The sequence below is a fragment of the Poromitra crassiceps genome, assembly GCF_964638095.1.
Source record: "Poromitra crassiceps genome assembly, chromosome: 3".
NCBI classification, from domain to species: Eukaryota; Metazoa; Chordata; class Actinopteri; order Beryciformes; family Melamphaidae; genus Poromitra; species Poromitra crassiceps.
The window spans coordinates 94,759,069-94,777,962 of record NC_139625.1 but is presented as its reverse complement, the minus strand read 5'-3'; the positions used below and the strand labels follow the sequence as shown (position 1 = coordinate 94,777,962).

At 44.9% G+C, this 18,894-nt stretch overlaps 1 protein-coding gene across 1 annotated transcript in view; it reads right to left on the bottom strand.

The window, feature by feature from the left end:
• Positions 1-113, bottom strand: part of LOC310773376 (NLR family CARD domain-containing protein 3-like) — a gene marked incomplete at both ends in the record, with an annotated part of 43,916 nt that extends 43,803 nt beyond the window's left edge. The window contains one exon of the mRNA XM_083633243.1: positions 97-113. Coding sequence (XP_083489369.1) covers positions 97-113 — 17 coding nt within the window. The remainder of the gene's footprint in view (positions 1-96) is intronic.
• Positions 114-18,894: the final 18,781 nt, after the last annotated feature.

Here is an 18,894-nt window from a genome sequence, read left to right as displayed (position 1 = left end):
ACCTCTCCACTCCCTCCCTCTGTGAGGTAATGCTCTGTGAAGAACTGATTCATAACTGTTGACTTTCCTGCTTTAGTAATCCCCTCAAACACACACTGAAACTCCTCCTTCATGTTGGATTTGTGTTGACGTTGGCAGACATCAGCATGCGTTTCTGCATGACTAAACAACAGATTGAGTAAATAGTCATGCAAACATTTCCTGATAATTTACACATTCCCAACTCCATGGACTCTATTCAGCTCAGTACTGGTGAGTGGACAAGCAGGTCCTGACTGGGTGTAAGGTATAAGGTAGCTGTTGAAGAATACATTATTATTACTGAAGCATGAGTTTCATGCAACCGATCAGATTCCTTAAAGACACATTCACACTGTGGTGATTCCCACAAAGCTCTGCTAGCTGTGCTTCATTAGTTGCACCGGCAACTTCTATGTTAACCAAGCAGCTCGCTGAACTTCTCACTAGCCCTACTTACCTGGGGCACCTCTTCCCAGCAGCCGCCTCTATAACATCTCTCGGCCTGAGAGGGAATCCATGGAGACGTATATTAAAGAGTCCCTGGCCGCAGGACTCATCCGGCCGTCATCTTCGCCACTGGGGGCAGGGTTTTTCTTTGTGGAGAAAAAAGATAAATCTCTCCGGCCATGCATCGATTACAAGGGACTAAATAACATCACGGTAAAAAATAAATATGCTTTGCCACTCATGCACTGCTTTTGACTCTCTCCAGGGAACAAACATCTTCACGAAACTAGACCTCCACACCGCTTACCACCTAGTCCAGATTCGAAAGGGAGATGAGTGGAAGACGGCCTTCAACACCCACCTGGGACATTTTGAGTATTTGGTCATGCCGTTCGGCCTGACCAACGCCCCCGCCGTCTTCCAGACCCTGGTAAATGATGTCTTACGAGACATGCTATATCGTTTTGTCTTTGTCTATTTAGACGACATCCTGATATTTTCCAGGAACCCCTCAGAGCATGTCCTGCACGTCCGCCAAGTCCTCCAACGCCTCCTGGAGAACGCCTCTTTGTAAAAGCGGAAAAATGTGAGTTTCATGTTCCATCTGTCACCTTTCTAGGCTACATTGTGGCCGGTGGCCAAATGGAGATGGACAACGCCAAGGTGAACGCGGTCCTGGAGTGGCCCAACCCTACCGGCCTGAAGCAACTTCAGAGATTCCTGGGATTTGCCAACTTCTACAGGAGGTTTATCCGTAATTACAGCCGTGTTGCCGCGCCACTAACTGCTTTAACTTCCACCTCTAGAAGGTTCCAGTGGACGCCTGCAGCGGAGGCAGCCTTCAGGGACCTGAAGTTCCGCTTCACCACGGCGCCCATTCTTATTCAGCCAGACCCGACCAAGCAGTTTGTGGTCGAAGTGGACGCCTCTGAGATTGGGTTGGGAGCAGTCCTCTCTCAGCGGTCCTCAAAAGATGATAAACTGCATCCTTGTGCCTTTTTGTCTCTCCGTCTCTCCCCAGCCGAGAGGAATTACGATGTGGGAAACCGTGAGCTCTTGGCGGTGAAGTTGGCTCTGGAGGAATGGCGACACTGGTTGGAGGGATCCGAACTTCCTTTTTTGGTGTGGACCGACCATAAGAACTTGGAGTACATCCAATCAGCGAAGCGACTCAGCTCATGTCAAGCCAGGTGGGCACTGTTTCTGGGTCGATTCAACTTTACCTTGACCTACAGGCCTGGTTCCAAGAATGTTAAGGCTGATGCACTGTCTCGTCTGCATACACCTGGGTCCGAGCCCAAGGCCCCGCCCGACACCATCATTCCTGCATCTTGTGTGGTTGCTGCTGCTGTCACCTGGACCATAGAGAGGGAGGTCAAGGACGCCCAACAGATCCAGCCAGACCCAGGTAATGGCCCCCCAGGTCGCCTGTTCGTACCGGACACCATGGTGTCCCGTGTGTTGGAGTGGGCTCACTCCTCCCGCCTCACATGTCACCCAGGGGTAACCAGGACCCAAGCCTTCCTCCAGAGACGGTTCTGGTGGCCGTCCTGGAAGAAGGATACCAGATCCTTTGTTTCGGCCTGTCCTGTGTGCGCCCAAAACAAATCCTCCACCCAGCCCAGTACCGGTCTGCTGCGTCCCCTGCCGGTTCCTCACCGTCCCTGGTCCCATCTGTCCTTGGACGTCTCTGGCTTGCCTGTCTCTAACGGCAATACAGTAATACTCACTGTTGTTGACCGTTTTAGTAAATTTGTACACTTTATACCTCTGTCCAAGCTGCCCACCGCCCGAGAGACTGCAGATCTGCTGGTCAGGGAGGTCTTCCGGATCCACGGCCTGCCCCGTGATTTGGTGTCCGACCGGGGGCCACAGTTTACCTCGGCTGTCTGGAAAGCCTTCTGCTCCGCCATCGGTGCTACCGTCAGCTTGTCATCAGGGTTCCATCCTCAATCCAACGGCCAGTCAGAGAGGGCGAACCAGGACTTGGAAACTGCCCTCCGTTGTCTGGTATCCACCAACCCCTCGTAGTGGTCCTCCTAACTTCCTTGGGTTGAATATGCCCACAACACCTTGCCATCATCGGCTATCGGTATGTCCCCGTTTCAATGTATTTACGGCTACCTTTTTACTATTTACCTACCAGCCGCCCCTTTTTCCCTCTCAGGAAGAGGAGATCCTGGTTCCGTCGGTGCAGGCTCATATCTGTCGGTGCCGTAGGACCTGGCGCCATGCAGCGCGTGCGGCGCTGCTCCGGGCTTCGGAGCGGTACCAGCGATCGGCTGATCACCACCGCACCCCTGCACCAAACTACACGGTGGGTGACCAGGTATGGCTGTCCACCAAGGACCTACCGTTAAAAACGGACTCAAGGAAACTATCACCCAGATTTATTGGCCCGTTTCCTATTGTTAAAATCATTAACCCCTCAGTGATCCGTTTGAAGCTGCCCCGTACACTCCGGGTGCATCCCTCTTTCCATGTGTCTCGTGTCAAACCTGTCTCTACCAGCCCCCTCGTTCCTCCAGCTCCCCCACCACCACCACCTCGGATGATTGATGACCATCCTGCCTACACGGTCAATCGTCTCATGGACTCTCGACGCCGTGGTCGGGGTATCCAATACCTCTTGGACTGGGAGGGATATGGTCCCGAGGAGAGATGTTGGGTACCTCGGTGCCACATCCTGGACCCGGAGGTTGTCCGGGATTTCCACAGGGCGCACCCTGACAAGCCTGGTGGGTCACCCGGAGGCGACCCTCGGAGGGGGGGTACTGTCACAACTCCACCTGTGACTCGGCCTATGACGCCACCAGTGGGAGGCTCCACAGGCTCCACACACCTGGGCCGCATCAGGGTGCAATCACCACTAATCAGCACGGCCCTACAAATACTGCCTCAGCCTGTCAGTCCATGCTGGAACATTGCCATTCACGGTTTGTACCCAGCCAGTTGAGCATCGCTACGAGTTCTGAACCTTCTTTTGCACTTTGACGAAGTAACCTTTTGCCTACCTGTTTTGCCTACCTGCCTGATCCATCTGTCCTCTGTGTTCCAGGATCCTCTGCCTGCTTCCCTGTTCCTCCACCGAGCACACGGAGTGCCCCACCTTGATCCATTAATAAACTCTGTTCACTTTTTGACACTTACCTGGTTGTCTGTCTGCTTCTGGGTTTTTCCGGCTCCAAGCCTGACAGACGGACGCTTTCTCTGCTCGCTCTCTCCACCTCTCCTCTCCTCCACCTTTCCCTCTGCTTGCAACACCACCTACACGGACATCCTAACCGGAGCAAACTTGCATTCGTCTATTCGAAATGACAAATATGGATTTATTGGATTTAAGCTGGTCTCTCAATGCAAATCAACTAAACTTTTTCCAGGAGGAATGCGGGGTCCGGGGGAAGACAACAGCGATTGACCCTAGGCTGTGACGTCATGAAAATTGAGATGGGCGGACAGTGAGTTTGAACTGTGCAAAATGGATTATATCTTGGATTATATCATGGAAATTTTCACTGCTCTGCAAAACAGAAATGGACTAAGTCGAGAAACCAGAGACTAACCCAAACATTTCTATTCTAATCTGGATTCCCCCACCTGCCAAGGCCAAGGACACTGCAGCAATCTTTCCCCTGTATTTTCGTATGCAACAGAGCTCACCAGTCTATACAACGCACACACAAGGACATGCACGCACACACACACTGGACATTTTTTCTGGACACCGTCTCTGTCAGCTCTGCTGCCCTACCTCGCATCCCCCCCTGCCTTTAACCCAGCCGTCAGTATTGGAGTAGTTTCGGCCTGTAATCCCTGTACTTTTTTCAACAAATAGATTGTACCTGTATAATATTGAAGTGTGCCTTGTTACTCGTTCAAAACAGTGATAATGTTTCATGTTTGCTAATCTGAGTATATTTTGAAACCATTACTGCCGGCTGTATATATCAGAGGAGGTTTTTCCAGTGAGGCATAGGAGGATGGTCCTCCTCTATTAGATTGGGGATTTTATATAAAAAAAAACATTATCATTTTTTTTTTTTTTTTTTTTTTCATTTTTCATTTTTCATATTTTTTTTTATAATAAAATATCAATCAAATGTGTTTTTTCTTATGTGCAGATGCTAATTTTTTCATTCATTATATTCTTAAAATGCTTCAACAACAGTGACCTGTAGGGCACTGATGGAAAGGAGAGCTCCATGCAGACGAGTCACTCTGGCCCTGGTCCCAGCCTGGGGTAGGAGGATAAAAAAACATTCGCCCTGTGGGCGTTTATTTATTTGGTAATTTATCTAATGAAAAAATATGATTGGTTGAAAAACACTTGCAATTCACAGAGAACACGTGAGAGTTATGTGTTTTCCAACCAATCAGATTGAGCTGGAGCGGAACACGCCCTTAGCCTGGTGAAACCAGGTGAAACCTAATTGGTTGTTGTTGGATAGATTGCTAAGATTGACATTCTGTATTGTCCAATGCTGAATACGTCTGAAAATCTTGTTGAATTCGCTCCATTGGAAATGGAGGAAATGAAGACCTGACAGGCTAGATAGATTTACAGACAGTAGCATCTATATTTTCCCCTTTCTCTTTTCCTATGTTTTATTTTATCAAGCAGTAAGTTAGCTCACAAGCCAGACAGTCGTTGCATTGTATTTAGCCAGCGCCTCAACGAGTTTAGAGAGGGCAGCGTGGTACACGGAGGCTCACGGAGGCTCAGAAGCAAACACTGGGATAATTTAACCTCATCGGCTGCACTCGCACCGGCTACAGACAGCATGGATATTCAAGTAAGTCAATTAAGTTTGAGTTATCCGGGTCTTCTACTAAATTCGGCGTCCACCAAGCAGTGCTACTTTTTCGTATTATATTGTTTTATGCTGAATAGCCCGCCATTTGGCGATCTTAAACTGGCACATTTTTTAACTGAATTTGGCAGCGCGGAACGAAACATGGAACGAAACATGCAATGGAATGAAACGAAACTTGTAGCCTATGTTGGACATAGTGAAGTGTTTTTGATTGATTTGTTCATCCATCAAACCTTTTACTGACAGACTAACTGTAGCCTAAATATCTTGCTTTATTTTGAGGTGCATTACATTGCTCAGCCAGAAATTATTCCTACTTCAACTCTCTTTCTCCTGGGTGCACCTAACGTTAAAATGCACCAGATGACAATCTTATTTGTCCTCAATCTGCATTGAAAATGTGTGAAAATTAACCTTCTTGCAACAGTTGTAGCCTAAGCTAGTGGTTTTCAAAGTGGGGTCCCCAGCAAAAAGGGGGGATTAATCTATGTTATATATAACTATATATACTTATAATTCCATCCATAAGTAACACAATCACAGAATGTATGACTATTTTGGTCATGGGTTTCATATAATGTCCTGTGATAAAACATCTAAAAGCAAAACTCTTATCAGATGGGGGACCCTGGAACAAAATCTTATCTATATGGGGGTGCGTGGTGTAATTTGTGTGATTGAATTAAACTGAAATTAAGTTTGATGTTGCCTGCTGTAACAGTGTGGATCTATAAAGCGGTCTGTAGCCTAATGATTTCTATTGATCTTGTTTCCTTGAAGGAGACTGGTGCTGCTATTGAGATTACATTAGGGTATAGGAGTGACATATTTGGGACCCGTTTCTGGCCTACCTTGATGAGGTTAGGGGCGGTGGGTGACTTGCTCAGCTGGTTTGTCTTGGCCGCTTGTATGGGAACCCATATGCTTTTATAAGCATGTAAGCACCTTTATATGGGTGGTAGCACCAATTATAATTGTCAATCAATAGTATGCTTTGCTTTGTTTTCCAGCTGTGTCTGAGCTTGTTTGTTTTGTTTTGTTTAAATATGTTGTTAAAATCTGTCTTCAAATTGCAAAAGAGAAGAAAAAAAAACGCCCAATTTTTTTTCGCCGACCTGAAGCGTTCTCCCCTATTGCCAAGCTCACCAGCCGCCACTGGTATATATGTATGTATGTATGTTTGTATTGTATGTAGGTATGTCCATCTATGTCTTGTTTGTTTCGGGGACAACGGATGGAAATTAGCCTCGTGCCATGTGCAACGTGTTCGAGCCTCGTGCTCGAGTCTTGTGCTAAATCCGGCAATTTTTACACTCTGATTATGTTCTTTGTGTCCATTAATTTTGCACTGTCCCGTCCAAATAAACAAATAAACTAAACTAAACACCTTTGTAAGATATTACAGTCTGGAGGTGAGCAGCGCGCTGTTCGCGCACGCTGTCTTGTCAGCTTCCAGGCGTTAGTGCCTTGTCACGCTGGATAGTGGAGGCCATTGCGTTGGCCTACTCTGCCATGGGGAAGGCCCCCTGGGAGGGTATTAAGGCCCACTCCACAAGAGGTGTGGTGTCGCTATGGAAGTCACTTTAAGCAGGAAAAAAATGTTGCCTTTTTTTTTTTTTTTACTTTTTTTTGCCATATTTAGAGGAATATCTCATTTTAAATTAACATTAGGATACTGTTGTGATGTAATTATTCAGTATTTTCTCGTTTTCGCACTCATTCAGAGCAAAGAGGGAGATATATAGCATGATGATAATGCTCTATATCTCCCTATTTGCTCTGAATACACCAGTTAACATGACACAGACATGATAGAAATATTATCAGCAAACTTAATGACTAGACTAATTATTCTGATCTGAATGGCATATATCAAGAAACATTGACTCCTCTCTTTGCTGTATAGTGGGAGGTGCATTTTTGAGTAGGCTATTAAAATAGCATGTCAAGTTTACATTTCTTTATTGCCAGATTAAACGTATTGGTTGTTGGTTGGTTCAACACAACATGTGCGTGCATGCGTGCTTCTTCTTCTTCTCTAGCCTACAAGCATGTAACTTCCTTGATTGTTATTGTTGATAATTCTATTTAAATAGGCTACATTTTCATTTCCCGAAACATTCAAAATTGTGAAAGCGACATACCCAAACTAAAATGCTTACTGTGGCTGAACTGCTAGGGTTACAGACAACTGCCTGACCATTTCTGAAAGGTAAGACTTTGAAGTTTCTGTTCCAAGTGTCAGAATGACTCTATGTGTTACTCACCCTGAGTAACACCAGCTCAAACACAGTGGTTGATTCTCGCCTAGAATAAAAAACACTTTTACAGTGTAAACAGTTACCTGTGGTTGTTGTATTTATGGCTAGAAACCCAATGGAGACATAGCCACAGGCCTTACCACATCACAACTCAAAGGAGATGAAAAAATATCAAAACATGAGTATTTGGCAGTTGTTTTAGTAGGGAGATACCTAGGCGGATTTCCAAAAAGCCATTTGGAGACTCCAAATGGACACCTGGTAACCAAATTACTTTAGAGGCATATGATATATATATATATATTTTTTTTTCAACAATATCACATAAATTACTCATAAAAACAACTTTGTTGTATTTTAGATTTTTTTTTTTTTTTTCAAATCTCTTAGTTACCCAAAGCCTCTCTAAAAGTGGCCAAAAGCAATTGTGATGTCATCAGTGATGTCATAAATCCTTCCTGGCTGAGGCTATAGAAATAGAAGAATTGAGTCAAACCAAATAACTTGAGTACAAATAGTTTTATTTACTCTTTGCAGGGATGTAAAGTCACGGAAAATGAAAAAGGTTACAGATGCCAGGGCAGACATAAAACCACTCAAAAATAATCCTATGTTGGTATGAAAAAGGTGACCGTCACCTAGTGACTAGTTTGCATCCCTGTCTTTCAAAAAAGCACAATTGCACATAGGAACTGTCAATTGACCAATGTGCACACTATAAACGTGTACAATATAATAAAACACGTGTGCAGTATAATAAAAAAAAAGTATTGCACCAAGCCCCCTCTCTCTATGGCTCTGGCCACTATAATTCTGTGTCTGGGTGTACTCGATTTCTGCACAGAATGCAGTGTGGAGGCAGACAGGAAGAGATGAAACAGCTGCAGTACACTGTATTGTGCAGTGGTGGTAACCTGTGGTCCAGGTGTTCTGACAGGCCTGAACTGTAGCTATGGTGGCTCAACATCTGCCTCATCATGCCATCCGCAGTAGGAGCATCGGGGGTGGTGGGGACAGTAGGATCAGTGGGGGAGGTAGAGGCCAGTGGGGGCCGACGCTTCCTCTGTGAGATGTCTCTGGCACCCAGTCAATGTCTCCACTTCTGCTTCACAAAACAAAATCATAGTAAACAACCATTCACCATTTTATGGAGTGCAGGGAAAGACTGCATTTTGAATAAAATCCCCCCACCCCCCTATTGCCAGGTCTCCACTTCCCTGCCTACCCCCACCCACCCCCACATCCAGGTGAACCATTTGAATGCAAATAGACACCCATCATCTTACTCTAGTCAAACAATTATACCAAGATAGATTAGAACTGTGAACACTCCAACATAGCATTCATATAAAGTCATTGACTGGCTGGAAATTATTTATTTATTTATTTGTTTATTTATGTATTTATTTGTTCAGTGTTATAAATCAGGGTAATGAAAATAAGTAGCCTACCATCAATGTGAATGTGTCCCACACATTCACATGCCATTTTCATTATTGAATAATATCATAAAACATTTTGAAAATGCATGTATACTCACCGATCGAGCATAGGATCAAACCATCTTCTTCCTCGAGTCAAGACTATCCTGATTCTGATTCAGAGAAATCAACATCACTGGAGCCTCCTCTACTGTAAAATGAGACTTTGTGCCAAGAAAATGAGTCTTCTTCTTTGCTTTCGGCATTGTAAATCAAATAAAACAAATCAGAAAAACCAAAAGAATTGTCTTTGACTTTGCTGTTGTTGTTGCCCCGTGCGCTATTCAAAACTCCATGCGTAAAGTTAAAACTTTCTTTGCTAGACGCAGGGGTGTAAATGCCCCTCCCCCTCACCCAAACAAAGAGTTCGACCACTCGTTGGAAAGGTAAGGAAAGGTAATTTAATTCGCTACAAGACTGGTCAGTCAAATTTTAGCAATCTGCCATTGGATTCGATGAATATGACGTTTACGCAGAACATGCCCCCACATTTGTCAACATCCAACCAGAGCACGACCTGAGTTGACTGACACACTGTGTAGCCAATAGAGCCCACAGCAAATTGCGGAAGACCAGGGCCCCGTTCTAATACCCATACTTCCATACTATTTAGTAGGCAAAAAAAGAATTAGTATGTCCCAATACATAGTATGTCAGATGCAGTATGCCAAGAGTACCAGGATGTTGTACTACATCAGCTCCTATTTCGGAGTATGCATCGATGCATGCTGCGTCAGCCAATCTTCCCCACAATCCTTTGCGCAGCAGGAAGTTACATCTTCTTCTTCTTCTTCTAATGTTTTATGGAGGTTGGCAAACAACTTTTTGTGCATTACCGCCACCTACTGGAGTTACGTCGCACTGACTGAGCTGCGTGTTCATGAATGAGATAATTAACTTTAAGAAAGCCTTGAAATATGTTAAAACCAAACAAGCATGGAGTGTGTACCAAAACATGCATATCTTGATTCCTGTTTAGAACTCTGACTTAATGTTTTTGCTTTATTTATTTTATTTTGTTTATTTGATTGTCTGTTCCAATTTTGTAAATGTTTAGTCAGAATTTTTTGTATAATGTACTGTCTGTTACTGCCAGACTTTGTTTATTGAATAAAAAAAAAAAATAAAAAAAAAAAGGCGCTGCGGACGTCGGCGGAAGTGAGCAAGAGGTCGGAGTTCAGGAAGCTCACGTGACGACAGATGTAGTGTGTCCCAATAGTATGCATTTTGCATGCATGCTGCACACTACAATCCATACTTTGTGAGGGCAGCGGCAGTACATACTACAAGAAAGAAGTACAAGTATGGGTATTGGAACGCAGCCCTAGTTTTGTTCCAGAGAGTATCTAGTTTCCAAAATAGGTCGTAATTCGTCCTTCCGCCTTTGTCTTCACGGGAAACTAACAGGAAACCGAACAAAAACAATATCTTTCTTCACGGATTTGCAAAGTAAGCAAATATGGTTTTATTGATGATTGTCGCAGTTCGGATGTGGTGGTGACTAAATGTAATAGCTAGTTTTGTTCGTTAGACCCTTAGCTTAATTTTCCATGCAAGATTTACTATGAGATATCTTGGTATGGTGGTGCGACACCGCACTGAACAGTAGTGATACTATCTCGCCTCGGAAAAAAAAATCAGGACTCATTGTACAAATACGTCTATAACTTTTGCTGTGTTGATCTGATCCGAAAAAGGAAGAGGAAGAGGAAGAAGGGTTCGATGCGCAAGAGTCAGACGATTCGTTTGGTATGTAGCATGAACAACATTGTTGAGAATTAACCACCTAATTCACCACGTTAATGACGGATGAACAGCAAAAAATGTAGAACGTAACGGTGACGTTACGCTACGCGAGAAAGGTACATAGTCCGCTGCAAAATATTTTTAATTACATTTGTAATTTTTTTTTTTTTAATCTAGGGGGTGGTGCAGCACCTGCAGCACCCGTACTTCCCGCGGCCCTGGGTGTCGCTGGTATGCCGGTGGTGGACATGTGTGCTGCGGTGCGGCATCATGGTCCACTCACCACACCTTTATGAGGTATTAGAGTCTGGATGTGGGTATGACCAGCGTGCCGTTCGTGCATGATGTCTTGTCAACCTCGAGGCTTGCGGTCACTCGCTGTGATGTCCGGGTTGCCTTGACCCCTGGTCATGTGCCCCGCATTGCCATCCATGGGTCTCAGGGTCACATGTAGTGCTTCCTTGCAGCAAGGATGGTTGTCCATCAGCATATGTGAGAATCTGAGTTCGAAACGAAGTAAAACGTTAGGGTTGTCCTACAACCCAGGTTTTACAAGTGAGAACGAGGATTCTCACAAATTAGCCTTGCTGCCCTTGCTCCGCTCGGGGTGAGGCTTGGAGTGACGAGCCTCAGTCGGTCTGCGCAGGTCGTGTCTCCGACACGAGGGCGGTTGCGGGTGGCTGCGCCAATCACCGGCTGAGGTTTGCCAGGACGCCTTGAGGGGCGCCTGGGTGGTTTTAAAGGTCTTTTTCAGAGGTAAAAAAGAAAGGCATTCAGTTCAGCGCCGCTAGGCGGGCTTCAGCATACGTGAGAATCCTCGTTCTCACTCGTAAAACCTGGGTTGTAGGACAACCCTAACGAATTAAAATGGGGTGGCCTGAAATTTCTAGTGATTGATCAATACAAATACTAATCATTATAATAATAAAAACACCACACACAATTTAAAACAAATATTCTACGTATTCTAAGTTTTCACAAAAGTGTCAGCCAAATGACAAAATGTAAATATAATATACATATTGTCATGGATAGAGCCATAATGTGTGAAACCCTTCATTAATAGAAAAGTGTTTCTTAGGTAGGGAGGTGGTCTGTTTAGCGATGTTGAACTGATCTGTAGGTCAGCTAGTGGGGTCTGTGTGTTAACCAGATATAGCCCATATTTGTAGCCTACTTAGCTCTTGTTACATTGTCAGTATGCATTGTTTAATTTGAGTCATTGTTTGTTCAGTATTAATTTGCAGCCTTGTCAATAGTAGTCTCTTAAAAAAGATGGTTGGCTCTCGCAATTTCTAAATGCTTCCGCCTAAATATCTGTAATTTGAGCACGGAAAACTTGGTCAAAACGGAAAGGGAAGCTCAGGGAAAATAATGAGCGATGATAGGGGGATGTCCCGGATGTCCCGCCTGAAGGCAGTTGATTGGAGAAATATGAGTGGCTTGTATCCACTCGTATTTCTCCAATCACCTGCATTGGTTCGAACTTCTTCCAGTCTGAAGCGCCTGAACTTCCTTTGTCCATGTTCTGTAGGCGTGAATTACAGACTGTATAAGCTGCATCCACAGAATGTAGAAGAGACAGACTGGCTTGAGGGACTATGTACTGTAAATACAAGCTCACCTGTACCTGTAGGCCTACCTGGCAAAATAGAATCCTCACTTTGTGCATTTTATGGCTCATCTTGGCTACTAATTGTTTAAATTGAACGTGTACTTGTAACATTGTATTGCAAACTATTGATGAACATGATCAAAAAACAATTTGATTTGAGCAAGAACAATTTTTTTTGAAGATTGTGTTTTTAATGTCTGGGATACCTAGAGTTGTGTGATGTCATAGTGGGGTCACAAGTCAAAAAAGGTTGTGAACCCCTGGCCTACAGCATTCAATTCCAACTTCCAAAGTCATATTTCTTGCATTGTCGGTTTGTTCATGTCACTCTCTGTACTTCTGATATTTCTGACATAAATTGTGATTACAGTGACACTTTACTTTGTAACGTGTTACAACACTGTGTACCACTTGTAACAGTCACTTTGGTTGCAATTACATGTTGGTCCACTGTGTGGCGCTCCATGTTATTGTATTGGCTTTACGGCAACAACTTACTTTACGTCTCACTTCTTCTCCAGTCTGCCTCCATGCAAGATGCAAGTCAGAGTCTAATCTGTGACAACTTGGCGTGGGTGAATTAACGTTCTCTATGTCTAGCTTCTACATGTGTGTAGAGAATTAGTGCCGTAGAGACCAGGCTTTATATGGTCGACAAGTGTTTAGCAATGAATAAACAGTCTGTGCGCAAATCCCACAACTGCCGTGGTTTGAGTCTGTCATGTTAGCTGGCTATCCAGGAGGCTAACAGAAGCTACACAACACCCCCAAACTTGTTACAAGTGGCGCCCGAACATAGTTCCTTGGACTTTTCCCCTCAACAAACAAGCTACGGATCTTGTGTTGGATCTTGTGACTGGAGTACCTGCCGAGTCGAACATTGGTGACGGATATTCCACGTACGTCAAGCTAAGTGCTAATTGGAGCTAGGAGCTAGCCAGCAGCATACACGTCGTGAATACACAGTGGTGTGTGGAGCGCATCGGCGCAGGACGGAAAATCCCCCGAACGGTGTGTGTGCTGGAAACTTTTTGTGTGTCAGTGTGGAGAGGAGCAGGGACACAGAGGAGGCTCCAGACTGAGTTAACCGTTTCACGTCCAGGCAGCAGGGTAATGTTGCTACACCACCAAAACTGTTTTGAATCGTCATAATCTGGATGGTATGGAACTTCAGTCTGCATCTACTTTATTTTAATCTACATCTGACTTTTGCTACTTTGATTCTGAACTGAGCTGAACTGAACCGGATTAGATTTTGGAACAGTGGGAACCAGTTTATAAAACACGCTATATTATTTGATTAGGCTTAAAAAAAAAAAAAAAACTTTTGAAACTGTATTGTTTTCATCCAGGACGGTCATCTGAAAAAAAAAGTATTTTGTTTTTGTGAGTCGAAACTTATGTTTGAGTAATTTGCATAACAGAATATAAAAATTGTGACTTGTAATATGAATACCTGGAATATTGTGGATATGGCGTTTGAAGTTTGGGTCATTTACATTCACTAGCGTGGTGTTTATGAGTATTTTGCATCTGATCCTGATTTGATATTTCAACACTATTTGTTTACCTGCTGTAAATGATGATGTCTGACTCTGACTGGCTGTCAGTGTTACCTGATTTTGAACACGAGAGTGGCACAGAGACAATTCCAGAAAATGTTGTTCCTCATCAGACTGCACCAACCCTTGATGTGCAGGTTCAGGATCTAAAGACTGAGGTTCAGAGACTCAGTGGATGTATGCGTGAGTGCCTCGATCTGCAAAAAAGCATGCTCACACACTGGGAGCAAACCAGCAAAGTCCAAGCAGATGTCTCTGCAGCTCAACAGTAATCTCCGGTGCCAGTGGCTACCTCAACCCCCTACGCCCCTGCTGTAGCAAATATGGGACCCACACCTTCTAGTGGGGAGTATGCTGCTAAAGCTCACGCTGGACACGCCCCCTCTTTCCATCAGTCTAATTCACTTGAGCTCAACAACACAAGCAGAGTTCTCGCAGCAGCTCTACACCAAGCTAAACTCGAACCACCTGTCTTTGCGGGTGATGGTAAAGTTCACCCAGAGGAATGGCTACAGTCTGTCAATAGGTCTTCCTTGAATCTACCTGATGTCCAAATACTTCATGAGCTGCCAAACCTTCTTGCAAAAGAACCTAGGAAATGGTTCAAGGTTCTCAGCTATCACGTTGTCACTTGGGGTCATTTCTGTGAGCTTTTCAGAACAGTTTTCCTGCCGGGAGACAACCAAGAACGTGTCATGAGAGGCATCCTCGATCGTGTACAGGGGCAGGAGGAACCTCTACCTACATTTATAGCTCACATGCTGAGTGAGTACAACAAACTAAAAAGCCCACCCCCTGAGCGAGAACAGATTGAACTGATATGTAAGCATGCACGGGAGTTATACAGAGTTGCTCTCTACAGGACACACATCCCAACAGCGATGGACCTGTTGTTACGGGCTCACGAGCTTCACTCAATTCTTGGTCCCTAGTGGCCCGCTTCACTTTCCTGTTGGTTCCAGAGGGAATCCAACCAGTGACACCTACTGCTTTAAATGCTCAAGACCTGGTTTCACTTCTCGTACCTGCCCCAGCTGCAACAGCGTCGCCCATTTCAACACTCGTGCTCAAGAGGAACCTGAGCAGCACAATCAACCTCAGCAAATGATTCCAAATTCAAGCACGGCTGAGCACGGGAGTGGAGCAGCTGATGTGTCTGATCAGTCCAGGCAGCTCAACAGGCAGGAGGGAAACTCCAGAGGAGGGAGGACATCCCATCGAGGCAATCCTCTCTCCAGACGCTAACTGAGCCTCGCACACATGAACCGACCTCACAAGATGAACACATGCTTGGTCACGTGGAGGATGTAACATCACAGTCACACTGGAACACGCCTTTTAGAGTGAAAGTGAACTTCAAAGGTGTGTGTTTGGATGCTACACTCGATACAGGGGCATCACTCTCAGCTGTTCGTGCAGAACTTGTTCCGACGAATGGGGAAAAACCCAATAAAGTAAAAAACTGGGAGGGTCCACCGGTGTCTCTTGCAGATAATGCACCCCTGAAGGTGTCACTTGGTTGTCGCTTGGTTTCATGAACAAAAGTTTCTACCATCACTTTGCCATAATTCACAACCTCTCCTCTCCTCTTGTACTGGGGATGGATTTCATGATGAGAGCCTCAATAACTAGGGGTGCTCCGATCCGGCTAAGCCACGATCCGATCCAATTCCGATTCCTGGGGTCACGATCCGATTCCAGAATCGATTCTCGATTCCAGCGATTCTCGATTCCAGCGATTCTCGATTCCAGCGATTCTCGATTCCAGCGATTCTCGATTCCAGAATCTAGAATCGATTCTCAATTATGTAGTTTTATATTGCAATAACACACAAAGGTAAATCTCAGACAAAAAATGACAAATGTATTAATGCTGAACTTCAAATTCAACTTCTGAAGTATTACAGTCAGGGCCTAAATTCATTTTGCAAACTAGGGGGGAATTCCCCCCTTATGTTCTTCAGATAAGATGGATTTATAGGCTGGGGGGAATCTGTAGACTTTGAGAAGGATTTATAGATTTTGGGGGGAATACATTAACCAGAGTTCTTAAGTGCAAGAGGTGGTGGCACCGTGGCAGTACAGTACACAAATGACATGAACATTTGGACACTTATTCAGCCGGTATCTTGCATGTTGCCTTCATGTGCACTGTATTTTTTTTTTTTTTTAGAATACAAAGAAGAATCGATTCTTGGGAGTTTGGAATCGATCCAGGAATCGTGGCATTAGAAATCGCAATCCTTTCAGAATCGATTTTTTTGGAGCACCCCTACCAATAACCATCCATATCCCCTCAAGGACTGTGATTATGGATGATAGTGCAGTTCTGTTTGAAGAGGAGGAGGACTGTGTACCGTACACTGGACACGAAACCATCATGTGCATCGGCGTGTTCACATCCACCATTTACACAAAAGTTGATGAAGCTGATCTTGATATGGAGCAAAAGGGGCGGATGTTAGGTCTCTTGACCCCCTTTGGAGACATGATTGATGGTCGTTTAGGCCGCACCTCTCTGACAGAGCATGTCATTGATACAGAGAAGGCAAAGCCCATTCATCTCCCTCCATACCGCACATCAGGTACAACAAATGTTGCAAGACGGAATCATTGAGCCGGCATCAAGCCTGTGGGCGGCTCCAGTAGTGATCGTGAGCAAACCGGACACTGATCCCAGGTTTTGCGTTGACTACAGGGGACTGAACCAAGTTACAGTGAAAGATTCATATCCTCTGCCACGTGTGGATGAATCTCTTGCTTTCCTATCCAGAGGGCCTTTCATCTCCACACTGGATTTGGCTCGAGGATACTGGCAGGTGGCAGTTGCAGAGGAATCCAGACCAAAGACAGCTTTCGTGTCTCACTGCAGTCTATTCCAATTCCGTGTGCTTCCCTTTGGACTAGACTCATGAACACAGTCCTCTCTGGTCTTGTCTACAAGACCTGTGCAGTATATTTGGACGACATCGTCGCCGTTTCACCAACCTTTGAGCAACACTTGGCTGACCTTAAAGGGGGACTAACCCCCTAGATATGTATTAGAACAGTGATTTGAAAATACCTATGGAAAAAACCAAGAAATGACATATGCTCTTGTCTATACTGGACTCTTTGGCTGTGTTCAAGTCAAGATTCTTTTTCGGAAATCGACGCCATTACAGTTTGCCTACTGCCTCAAAAATAATTTATTTGAGAGGGGCCATATCTTTATAAATATCAACAACTAGCCAACGCTGGTGGCCTGTTTGGAAAGAGCTTTGCTCAAAATGGTTGAAAGTTATATCAATTTGGTAATTCAGTGGCGAACTAGAAATTTAATTATTTTTCTGCATGTATCTCTATGGCAGTGTGTTAAACTACGTTACGAGAGCAAAGTGACGTGGGCTGGTTACAGCAGCACACCGCACAATACGACAAACCCCCCGTTCTGGGGTAACACAATGCGAGATTTCTCTACGTCATTCCCTCGTCCAAGTTGCCATATAGTCCCTTTTTCATTTGAGTTTGGGGGCTTTTCGTGATTCTTGTTAAAAGTTGTGCAAAAGTTTTCCTCTCAGCGCAGTGCAGGGCAGGCTGCGCCTCCTCCCTCCTGCCAGACCCAGGCTGGCGAAACAGCCTGCTGCATGCATGGGGCGCTCTAACCTCACGGAGCAACAAACAAACACAGACAGAAATAGCTGGTGTGCGATTTAGAGAATACAGTCTGAGATTGGGTACAGGATTGAGGGAATCCCGCATCTGTTTGCGAAGGTGCGACTGGACAGGACGCTTTTCACAGACGGGCACAGTAGTCGGAGCGAGGCGAGTGTCTCTCAGGGCTACTCAGGGCACAGCTGCAGATCTCTCCTCCTCCTCCTCCGCGCATTCAGTCTGTCCAAAATCATTACCGATATAATCTCAGTAGGAGGGATGCAGGGAAATATGATAGTAGCCGATGTGTTTAGAGAAGCTTTGTCATGTTGTCACGTCGTAGTATAGCGTTATATTTTACATGTGCGCTAAACTGCGACCATATTTGTTTGCGGAAATATCAGACTGCTCTCTCTGCTCTCAGAGCACAGAGAGCTCTGCTCTGCTGCGCGCGCCCGCGGAGCTTGGAGCTAGTGCATGAGGTTTACAGTACGACTCTCTCCCGCCCGCTCCCGCCTGCCTGGGCTGGAGACAGCTGCTTCCAACTCGGACTGATAATATAAACATCATCATTCGAGCTTATCCAGGTAATATATTAATAAAGTAGTGACACATTCAGCGGGAAACTAACTATAATTAAGACATGTGCCAACTTTGACGACGTTTGGTTCAGTATTTTAAGAGAAAACTTCAATAGGAATAGGCTGGAGTTCTGAGGAGCCGAAAGGGTACAGGGGGGGTAGGGGAGTAATTATCTTGAAATCCCATAGTCTTTGGGGGCACTGTGACGTCAGTGTGCCCCTAATCTCCCATTCATTTGAGAAAAGAAAAAAAAGCAGTGTTCGACCCTTAGAGGGCGCTTATGCCAGATATGCTGCTGAAAAATGATACAAATGGTAAAATGGCAACAGTTTGGTGTCAAATGTGGAAATTTTGACCAGAATTCTTCACACATCACGCCCAAAGTCATATATATTGGTTAAAAGCTGAAAAAAAGTGTTTTGGGGGTTAGTTACACTTTAAGGAGGTGCTCGAGAGGCTAAAAGCTGCTGGTCTCTCGGTGAAGGTCAGTAAATGTCACTTCTGCCAGTCAGAGTTCACCTTCCTCGGCTACCGCATCACACCGTTAGGTATAAAACCTAACCTACTTCATGACTATGCCCGCCATTGCGAACCCCTCCATGCCCTCACCAGGAAAGATGTACCGTTTCTTTGGAGTGATGAGTGCCAGGCGTCCATGGATCTCTTGAAACGCTTCATAACATCTGCGCCGGTCTTGAGATTTCCAGACTTCACACACCCTTTCTACATTCA